This window comes from Solanum stenotomum, chromosome 6 (genome assembly GCF_019186545.1).
Source record: "Solanum stenotomum isolate F172 chromosome 6, ASM1918654v1, whole genome shotgun sequence".
NCBI classification, from domain to species: domain Eukaryota; kingdom Viridiplantae; phylum Streptophyta; class Magnoliopsida; order Solanales; family Solanaceae; genus Solanum; species Solanum stenotomum.
Genome location: NC_064287.1, coordinates 35,941,212 through 35,952,654, shown reverse-complemented (window position 1 = coordinate 35,952,654; position 11,443 = coordinate 35,941,212). Strand labels below are relative to the sequence as shown.

Genomic DNA, 11,443 nt, shown 5'->3' with positions numbered 1-11,443 from the left:
ACGACTTCAAATTTGATTTGAAATATTCATGGTCAAACATTAACTTTCAAATAAAATAAAAAAACATTCCAAAAAAAAAGAATAATTTTTATTACCAAGATGAGACCACCTTTGCGCCAAATCTGTATGGGTGGTTTCCTGTCTTGTCCTGTTTTGCATTCTTATGACAGTATCAAATGAAGTAACATATAGTTAAAACGCAACCTCATTGCTCTGTTGTTTTGCTGTTTTGGAGCAAATACTTTGGTTTTTAAAGTTTAGTCTAGATGGCTAGAGAGACCGTGATTTCACCAGAAAGATTCCGCAGTATTGTGAATTTGTGATGTATATCTGGAAACAACAATCACATAACTTATTATTAGAAAACAAGCATAATCCATAGACGGACCAAATGTTAAACAGCATTGACAAAAGAAGAAAGGACAATTCTCTTGTAAACCACATATGACTTCTTGCCACACTAGGCAAGTGCATTTGATCGTTATTTGAAGCTGGACATTGGTGTTGTTGAGATGTCAGTTTACATAAGTTTAATTTGAAATTAAGTCATATAATGACAATACATATGCTGCAACATTAGTATGATGTAGGCAGCATGTAAAAACACGTGGGTGATTTTTCCATATGATATCATTTCTCAGACTAACCAACTAGTACAATTTCACAAGACAGAAATATCCAAGTCGACCTTGCGCATAATAGAGGTTCTACGTAAAGCTTTTCATAAAGCCAGACAGACACTTATGCATCATTACGTGTCTTCTCAGTCTCGTCACTCGACCAACAGATGGTCGTATTCGCGCACCATTTCAAATTCCATCATTTACCAAACTACAGTTTGGCAAATTTAGGCTTCCTCTTTTGGCTATGTGCTGAAATTGCTTCTTTTAAGTCATCTGATAGCAGGGTACCAGAATTCCATGTGGCAACATAATCCAGGCCTTGTTCCACTGTCAAATCCCTACTTCTCAGCAACACAGCTTTTGTTCCAATAACAGCAAGTGGAGACTTTGTAGCTATTTCTGCATTTTAATGAAAAAATATCAACAACTTAATAGCCAGGTCAAAGTAATTACATAAAATACCAATATTTAAGAATGCAACAAATAAGCTTTGCTCAAAGATGAACTTATTCACTTAATGCAAGAGAGACTGAGGAGGAACAAGAAGCAAGCTATTCAAAAACCTGCAGTTACCAAAAACCTCAAGAATGCAACAACTAGCTTGCTAAATGATGAGCTTATTCACTAATGCAAGAGAGAACTGAAGAGGAACAAGAAGCAAGCTAGTAAAAGGCCTGCTAAGTAACCAAAAACCTCGTGCTAGAAGCAATAAGTGGAAAAAGAATCTAGAGTGAGATGTAGATGGTACATGCATTTGCTCAACAAGGAACAAAATCAGGTTTGAAAAGATACTCCCTCCGTCCACAATTATTTGGCAGGTATACTAAAAATAGATGTCCAAGATTAATTGTCAATTTAAACAATCAAGAAACAATTAATCACCTTTTTCCAATTCTGCCCTTAATGATAGTGTAGTTCAATTGAAAAGTTATATAGACTTTTGATATTCTTGGTATAATAGGGTTATATTAGTCAAATTACACCTTCTATTAAATTTTCCTTGAGGGGTGTGCATGACAAACAATTGTGGACAGAGGGAGTATATGTTAATGACACCAATTCAAAATTCAGTCACAAAACCATGGAAGATAAGGGTCCTACACCTTCCATTCAAGGGAAAGAAGGGAGTGTAATTCCAGCCTTCAGTCATTTTTAACTGATGACTGCCTACATGGCTACATAAGATTTGAGAAAGGCATGAATTAACAGACACGGAGTACCATAATGGACCAACGTTAATACTGCACGTGCAGAAGGAAAGAGGGTAGGATAGAAGATCTGAACAGCCACCTCTAGTTTGTTTGTCTTCAACATATTTAATCTTCAAATCTCCATTTCAAAAAATTTCTTGCATAAAGAGGACATCGTGCATATTTGCCTCCCCGTGTTTTACGTTTTTATCTCACAAAAACCCTTGTGGATCCAAAAGCTAGTTTCAAACTCCTTACTTGGGCAAAGAAAAACTAGCATAATAAAAGAAAGGATCATTCAGAAGTCAAACTTATTGTGTTGACACTGGTTAAATAAAGCAATGACACATGTTGGATCGAGCCATACCCACATCCCTTTTTTCTCTTGATAAGGGAACAAATACCCACATCCTTTTTCAATGTTCGACTCTGGGACACTCTCCTCTGTATTGACTTTCATCTCTCAAGCATGAAATAATTAAAGAAAGTGAATCATAAGTTTTACTCAATATTTCCCAAACTATGCATCAATACCAGCTATGCCGGAGTATAGATATATGAATCAATACTAACCATGTTGGTCCATTCCAGTCCAATATTATATAAGATTTGTCAAGTTGTACTCAAACTTGTAAAATGTTCCCGTTGAAAGAGGGGGATGATGAAGTTAAGGTGTAGCTAAAACTGCTCCAAAGTGAGCCTAGTCAGAATAACAATTATTTAGTGTGTTTCAATTAATTTGCACCTACTTGACTGGACACGGACTTAAACAAAACGGAAGACTTCCAAAACTACTGGCCTTGAACATGTCATAAGAATTGTGTGGCAATAAGGCTTTTGAAACTTGTGGTCTTAAACAACGCAGTTATGGAGACTGAAACAGCAGCTTTCAAACGCTTGTATGAGGAGCTAGGGAGCAAGGACAGGGATAAAAAGTTTTACAGGTTAGTCAAGCCAAGAGAGAGAGAGGCCTGAGACTCGACCAAGTGAAGTGCATCAAAGACGAGGGAGGCAGACAATTGGTGGAGGAGGCACTCATTAGATGGAGGTAGCAGACATACTTTTACAAGCTCTTGAACGAAAGAGGGATAGGGACATTGTGTTGGGATAGTTGGAGCACACCAAGAGACACAAGGTTTTTGGGTATTGCAGGTCTATAAAGGTAGACGAGCTTAAGGGTGTTATGTGTGAGAAGATCAGAGGAAGAGCAACTGGGCCAGACGAGATTCTTGTGGAGTTTTGGAAGAGTATAGGCAGGGCAGGCTAGGAGTTGCTGACTCAGTTGTCTAGTGTCATTAATAGGACAACAAAGATGCCCAAAGAATGAAGGTAGAGTACAATGATTCCGTTGTTAAAAAACAAAAGTGAGATTCAAAACTGCAACAACTATAGGGGTATCAAGTTGTTGAGACACACTATGAAAGTGTGGGAAAAGGTGGGGAAGATGAGAGTGAGGAAGGGTGTATATATTACTGAGAACCAGTTCAGATTCAAGCTGGGCCGTTCTATCACAAATGTCATCCACCTTGTGAGGAGACCGGTGGGGCAGTATAGGGATAGGAAGAGGGGTTTACATATGGTATTCATTGACCTAGAGAAAGCTTATGGCCAAGTCCTAAGGGAGGTTTTCCGGAGATGTTTGAAGGCTAGATGTGTACTTGCGGCTTACACTAGGGCGATTGAGGATATGTACGATGGAACTAAGATTAAGGTGCATACAATGGGAGAAAACTCGGAGCACTTCCCAATCATGAAAGGGCTACACCAGGAATCGACTCTAAGCCTGTTTCTTTTCGCTTTCGTTATGGATGTACTGATGTAGCATATCCAAGGTGAGGTGTCGTGGTGTACGTTATTCGTAGATGATATAGTACTAATTGACGAAACTTGTAGTGGAGTTAGAGCTAGGCTGGTAGTTTGGAGACAAAACTCTGGAGTCTAAAGGGTTCAACCTAAGCAAGACCAAGACTATATACGCGGAGTGTAAGTTTAGTGATGTTGCGCATGAGGTCGAGGTGGAAGTGAGGCTTGATGCTTAGGTCATCCCCAAGAGAGAATTTTTCAAGTATCTAGGGTCTTTAATACAAGGTAGTAAGGAGATCGATGATGACATCACACATTGTATTGGTACGGGATGGCAAAATGGAGGCTCCCCTATGAAGGCTTGTGTGATAAAAGATACTGCCAAGACTAAAGGTAAGTTACAGAGTGGTGGTTAGACCAGCTATGTTGTATGGGATGGAGTGTTGGCCAGTCAAAAACTCACATGTTCAGCAGATGAAGGTTGCGGAGATGAGGATGCTAAGGTAGATGTATGGGCATACTAGGAGAGACAAAACAAGGAATGAAGATATTCGGGACAAGGTTGGTAATGCCTTCCATGGTGGACAAGTTGGGGAAGTGAGGTTGAGATGGTTTGGGCATGTAAAGAGGAGAAGTATAGATATGCCCTACCGAGGAGGTGTGAAAGGTTGGCAATAGTGGGCTAAGTTGCGCGGACTTTTCACTTTCGATGCCGCACCCGTGTTGGATTCTCCAAAATTACACTACTTTTGGCGAATCCGACACGCACCCCTTGACATTATTGAAGAGTCGGAGCAACATAAATAGTGGGCATCATGAGAGGTAGAGGCAGACCGCAGAAATATTTGGGGGAGGTGATTAGACAGGATATGACACATCTTGAGCTTACCGAAGACGTGATCTTAGATAGAAGGTTAGGGTAAAAGGTTAGTTGGTAGTTGAACATTCTCTCGCTTTCCTGCGGAATAGGTGTAGTGGTCATACTTAGACCTTCTTTCTTACTAGTGGTATTAGCACTATCCTCGTAATTTCTTGTTCTTCAGTTTTAGTTATCACATCAATAATCATATTATTTTATTGTCATTATTGTTCTTTCCTCTTATTTTGTGAACTAGTTTTCATTTCATATTATTTCGTTGTTGCTACTACTTCATTTCTACATTTCCTTTTCCTAACTGCTTGGATATGCTTTATTTTAAGTTGAGGGTCTATCAGAAACAAGGATAACATCTACATACACTCTATCCTCCTCATACCTCACTTGTGGACCTCCCTTGAGGGATTAGATCGAGTTTGTTGTTGTGGTAATCTTAAAAATGTCATCACATTTGTGTGGCGGTAAAAGTTTGTCATTACGGGTAAAATTAGCTTCCAAATTAAGGGTCATTTTTTTAGATGGACTAAAAAGGAGATATGGCCATATAAGTTGGAATGGAGGGAGTACATAGTTTCATATGACCTAAATTATCAGCATGTATACATACTTTTTTTGCTCTTTTGATGTGAATTCAAGTCAAACTTATCATGAATAATAAGCCATGGATATAGATGAGGTTTGCCTCAAGGTTATTCAAAATAAGGTTCCCTCTGGAAAGGAGCAAAACACCCAACTTCCATTGTGCTACATTAGTTAAAACTAGAGAAAAGAATCAAATTTGCCCCTACAATTAAAAAGGTTTAATATTGCCCTCCGTTATACTATAGGTCTATATATGCGCTTAATGTTATACTATTGGCCCATAACAAACAACAACAACATACTCGGTCTATATATGCCCTTAATGTACTATTGGTCAATATATACCTTTAATGATATAAAAGTGGGTCAAATTTGTGATTCCTCTGTTAGCCCCATCCATTTTAACCAAAATGGCATGCCAACTCACCAACCAACGTTCTTCTTACACCACTACCCAAAATCACCAACACCTTTGGTGCTTTGACTACATCTATGAGCAAGCGTATTAGATTGACTCAATATTTGGTTTGATTTTTTGGATTTGTGTCGCAACATATACAGATTTATATATATCTTATGAATAAAACATTAAAATTAAATTTTATTAGTTTAAGTTCAATAACTTTAACTAATCGAAATATATACTCATATACGTCAACATATACATCTATTGGCCGCACTCTAGCATTCGTATCCACACTCGATCCACAACCCTGAATACAAAATTTTATGTGATGAAGTATCTGATTCTAGATGCAACTTTATCAGGTACCCACACACGTGTATGAGAGCAATACAGATTGTAACGTGATGTCCTAGTGAGGAGCAAGTATGTGCAAGATGCTCAGAGATACTAGTAAAATGAAGAGCAATTTGCTCCACAGATAAAGAGAAATGGAAAAATTTGCACTTATTTATTAATTTTGATGAAGAAAAAGACTGCAGTTTACCCGTCTCTCTCTTCAAACATTCAAAATTCTGATCATACAGATCTAAACCATTCAAATTTGCAGGAAAAGAACTGCAAGTGAAATCTACTTTTAACCCCTCAAACGTAAGAGATGTATGTTATACTATGTAAGTCAAAGACAGAAGTACAAGAAGAAAAGTGGCAAAAGAAGTCTGAATTAAGAGATGTTTTATTGAAGTCCTACCAGTGACTATAAGTCCATGCCTAAATAAAGCTAATAAAAGGTAAAAAAAAAACAAAATGCTTCAATTAATGGAAGGAAATATTCCAACATCAGCTGGAAAACTTATTAGATTAACATTTGCTCCAAAGTCCCAGGTCAGCAGCTCGTATATATCATGCCAACAATGTTCATATAGTAGGGGAAACTAATAAAAGCCAGTTATGCATTCTTGCTCATACAATATTTGAATGTTGAAGAGTCGAGAATTACCAATTCATGGTCAAGTCACTAAGTTTATCAATGATTGGGAAAGCAATTATGCCCTTCTTAACGCCAAAATAAAGAGTAAAGAACTTCACATGAGCAATACTTTTTATTTTATTGCTTTGCACCATCATCCAACAGGGTCCTCTAAAGCATGGAGGATAAAGAAAAGCCTATAAATGAAGCTATGGAAGGAATGTGAATGCCAAGTGAGATTTAGCACCATTATTGCATGAACGCACTAAGATGGGCAAAGTACAATTCCCACCATGGCCTTGAAAAACCTCAGGTGTACTGATTTTTTATTTTTTTTTCTGGTAAGTAAATCCCAGGTGTAATGAAATTATGTATGGATTCAAGTGTCGGTGCCCAATAGCTGATAACCCAAAGTTCATGTTCACTAGTCATCAATTAACACACAACCACTATTCAGAAGTAAAATAAATTAACATATTAGCTAATACTGAGGATGCCAAGATGTTGAATTGTATATAGTCTACCAAGTATCCTGTAATTTTCGAGTTGGGGTCTGGAAAGCTACTAGAATCCATTGGAACTACTTACATGCCAACTCTTTAATAAAGGTAGGAAATGGAAGAAAGACTTTATTCTGGAGTGTGATAATTGATTGGAAAATGACCCTCTCAAGGAAATCTTCACTAAATTTATTTATTTTTTTGAAACTAGTAATGGTGTCTTTTTCGGCATAATGGATATACGGGAGAACTTCCAAAAGAGAAAAGAAAGAGAAAACACAGAAAGGAAAATTTACAAGGATCCTAAAAAGGCTACAGGCTGTTTTATTTCATCTAAACCGTTCTCTTTATACCAAAAATAAAAAGATACAATACAATTCCACTTTCTGAATTGAATTGGACCTATTTCAAAACTTCTACTATTCCTCTCTCCAGACAGTCAACTAGATGGAACGAGAGATAAGCCTCCACTATATCTTTTGACTCTTGCTTCCTCCTTTTTTGATCCAATAGCTCAACAAATTTGCAGTATGCTTAGGCATGGTCCACTTTGTATCTGTGAGACTAAGGAAAATGATCCATATCTAAGTGTAAAACTGTAGTGCAAAAATAGATGGTTATTGGTCCCTTTTGTTCTAGCCCCACATAGTTGGCATCTGGATACTATAATTAATCCCTTCCACTTCAATACTTCATGTGTCAAACAATCCCTTCGAGCAACAGACCATGTAAAACATTTTGCATTAGTTGGTACTAAGTTTTTTCATATACTTCTTATAAGCATTGTTGGTTTCTATTGTATTGTTCATTATCTAATATGTCCAATTTACAGAGAAAATCCCATCCTTAATGTGTTTCCACCTCAGACAGTCGGGATCAGAGGTGGTGCCTGTGAACTTCTCTATTTCTTTTTACAGTTGGCCCCTCTATCCACCTCCTAGCCATTCAATAATCTCCTAAAGGATGGATTCCAACCCTGTGTAGTTCAGGATTCATTGACGGTAGCCTCCGGATTGTTGCATATAGTGAATAGGCCAGGAAAGGATTCCTTTAAAGGAATGAGAAGTGAAATGAAGAGGTAAATAAAAAGAATGAAACATTTCTAGAGGAAAAAAAGGTATGCAGACGACACCCTTACCATCAGCAACAACTTTGACACCTTCCTCCAAAGCTTCTTTAGAAGTAAAAACCTTAGACACCAAGCACATATCTTTAGCTTCAGAACCTGTAAACCTCCGACCAGTTAAAGCCAACTCCATGGCATTTCCAGAACCAACAATACTGGGTAGCCTCTGAAGTATCCCAAGATCAGCCGTCATAGCTAAATCCACCTCTTTGATGGAGAAAAAAGCATCAGAAGAACAATACCTAATATCACAGGCAGTAATTAGATCAATCGCCCCACCGGTACATGCGCCATGGACAGCGGCAATCACGGGTTTACGGCAACACTCTAGGGCAGTAATAGCCTCCTGCATGAATTTGATATGCTGCCGGAGCCTCTCGACGTTGCGGGCGCAATCGGTGGCGTGGGTTTCTTTGAAGACATCGGCTACGGTTTGGATGTCGACGCCAGAACAGAAGTGCTTGCCGGAACCAGCAAGGATGATGACGGCGACATTGGGGTTTTGATCGAGTGAGGAGATGGCTTTGGGGAATTCAGTGAAGAAGTCATGTGAGAGAGCATTGAAGCGTCTGAATCGGTTGAGGTACAAGTAATAAACCAGAGAATTTGGGGATTTTTGAATGATTTTCAGTGATTTGTATTCCTCCATTATTTGTGCAGTACAGGGAAGATGAAATTAAAACGATGAAGCTACCGCTCTATCTCTATGAATGAACTAGTCACGATATTTGGCAAACTACAAATCAGCTTACTTCTCCCTCTCTAATACTGGCTAGGAGATAGGGAGCTGACCATGAAGGTCAATTTGGAAATCCAAGGCTCCTTTCAAATTGGTCTGTTTCACTTGGTTATTGGCAAGACAAGCACACCTAACTCAAGAAAATCTTTTAAAAAGGCGGTTTCAACTATGCTCTTTGTGTGCTTCAACTGTGGAATCAAATATCCATTTGTTCCTTCGCTGTTCAATTACTGCTCAACTGTGGCAGCTGCTCATAAGCATGGTGGGCTTTAGTTGGGTTATGCCAGTGACTATTGCTGAGTTGTTACATTCATGGAACTACAATGGGGCAATAGTGAAGCTGAAGGGGTGGTGGAAAATGGTGTCAGCATGCCATATATAGTGGTCAGTCTGGAAAGAGAGGACGGCAAGAATTTTTTAAGGCAAGCAGACCTCAACACAGAAATTAAGATGAACTGTATTTTTATGTTTTACTTTTGGAGAGTAGAGGAGACAAATTCCCTGATAGATCTGATAGGTTCTCTGTAAATCTTATTTTGCAAGGGTTCTTCGTTTCTCTGTAAATATGGCTGTACTACCTCACTCAGTGCTCTTATTATATATACTATCTGTTACCTTTCCCAAGAAAAATGTTTTCTGTGATTTTCACTATATCTTAATATCCTTTCAAAACTTAGCTTTTCACAGGATATCATGATGTGCATTTCAAATTCTAAGCTGATTCTTGGCACACTACTACACCCGAACTTGCTTAATGTACAGTCTTCTATAATGATCCCTATGTTTCAATTTGTTTATCTAACTCACCTTTTTAGTCTATTTAAAAATAATCTTTTTCATTTCAACTTTCCATATAACATGTTAGACAATAAAATTAAAAGAATATTATGGTACCTTCAAAACCCATCTTTAGTTTAAAACCACAAGATTTTAAAAAATTAACTTCTTCAAAACAAATTAAAACTGAGGGAGTAACTTATTTAACCATCAACGTAGAACAAGAACATTTTTTGTCGAGGAATATAGAAGTGAAGTGGTAAATAAAAAGAATGAAACTTTACTAAGAGAAAAAAATAAATGCAGATGACAACTTACCCTCAGCAACAACTTTGACACCTTCCTCCAAAGCTTCTTTAGAAGTAAAAAGCTTAGACACCAAGCCCAAATCTTTAGCTTCGGAACCTGTAAACCTCCGACCAGTTAAAGCCAACTCCATAGCATTTCCAAACCCAACAATACTGGGAAGCCTCTGAAGTGTCCCGAGATCAGCCGTAATAGCTAAATCCACCTCTTTCACTGAGAAAAAAGCATCAGAAGAACAATACCTAATATCACAGGCAGTAATTATATCAATCGCACCACCGATACATGCGCCATGGACAGCGGCAATCACGGGTTTACGGCAACACTCTAAGGCGGTAATAGCCTCCTGAAGGAACTTGATATGCCGCCGGAGCCTCTCGACTTTACGGCCGCAATCGACGGAGTCGGATTCTTTGAAGATATCGCCTAGGGTTTGGAGGTCGATGCCGGAACAGAAGTGCTTGCCGGAGCCAGCGAGGATGATGACGGCGACATTGGGGTTTTGATCGAGTGAGGAGATGGCTTTGGGGAATTCAGTGAAGAAGTCACGTGAGAGAGCGTTGAGATGTGTGGGTCGGTTAAGATACAGGTAATAGACAAGAGAGTTCGGGGATTTTTGAATGATTTTCAGTGATTTGTATTCCTCCATTATTTGTGCAGTACAGGGAAGATGCTATTGAAATGATGAGGCTACGACTATGAATGCACTAGTTAGGATGTTTGGTGTTGACCGAGTCAACATAAACAAAATTATATTTGGTTGATTTGGTATCGAGTTTAAGAAAAAAATAAAATATTTTTATGGTTTTGAATTTTAAGAAAAAATTTAATTTTTATGATTTTAAGTTAAAGTTATAGTAAATGTACAAAAATATTTTTTAACATGTCAAGTGAATAATGACGGAGCTAGAAATATCACGAACGAAATACAAGAATGAACAATGTCATAGGTAAAAAACAAATATGCACTAGTGGATGCATTAAAGTTTTGAAAAAAAATAACACAACCTAACATTAATAATTAACTTTTTAATTGATAAATGTACCAAAAAAAATTAAATTGAAACTACATACTCCCTCCATTCACTTTTACATGTCACTTATTCTTAAAATAGATTTTCATTTTTCCTTGTCACTTTTGGCATATCAAGGAAAGACAATAAAAAATATTTTATGTTTTACTCTCAACATTAAATACTTATTTTTTCAAATCATTTTTCGAGACATCATTTAATAGGAGATAGTTTGATGGAATATTTATATCAATAATTATTTTCTTAATATGTGTGTCAAGTCAAATTGTGACAAATAAAAATGTATAGAAGGAGTAATATTTTAGCTTTAATGTTCATGCTTAGTTTAATAGGAAGTTAAAGAATTAAAAAAAAAAATCACTTTAGAATAAATTATTTATATGCTTTAAGCTTTCACCAACCTCTGCTGATAATAATAATAACAACGAGAATATGTTAGTTAGACTAACTATTAGCACATGATTGACTTCAATATATATGTTTTGTATCTCCTTTTTACTGTTATAAATTGTA

General features: G+C 37.4%; 1 protein-coding gene across 2 annotated transcripts; it reads right to left on the bottom strand.

Moving 5' to 3' along the window:
- Positions 1–473: 473 nt before the first annotated feature.
- Positions 474–10,589, bottom strand: LOC125869083 (delta(3,5)-Delta(2,4)-dienoyl-CoA isomerase, peroxisomal). Of its 2 annotated transcripts, none has more exons than XM_049549646.1 (2): positions 9,909–10,589; positions 474–1,022 (listed from the first exon to the last, which is right to left on the bottom strand). In XM_049549646.1, exons 1-2 carry the CDS (start codon positions 10,543–10,545, stop codon positions 832–834), a joined length of 828 nt encoding a protein of 275 aa, XP_049405603.1. In that variant the 5' UTR covers positions 10,546–10,589; the 3' UTR covers positions 474–831. The 2 variants fall into 2 exon arrangements, with proteins under 2 accessions (XP_049405603.1, XP_049405604.1); XM_049549647.1 differs by lacking the exon at positions 9,909–10,589 and adding an exon at positions 8,087–8,752.
- Positions 10,590–11,443: the final 854 nt, after the last annotated feature.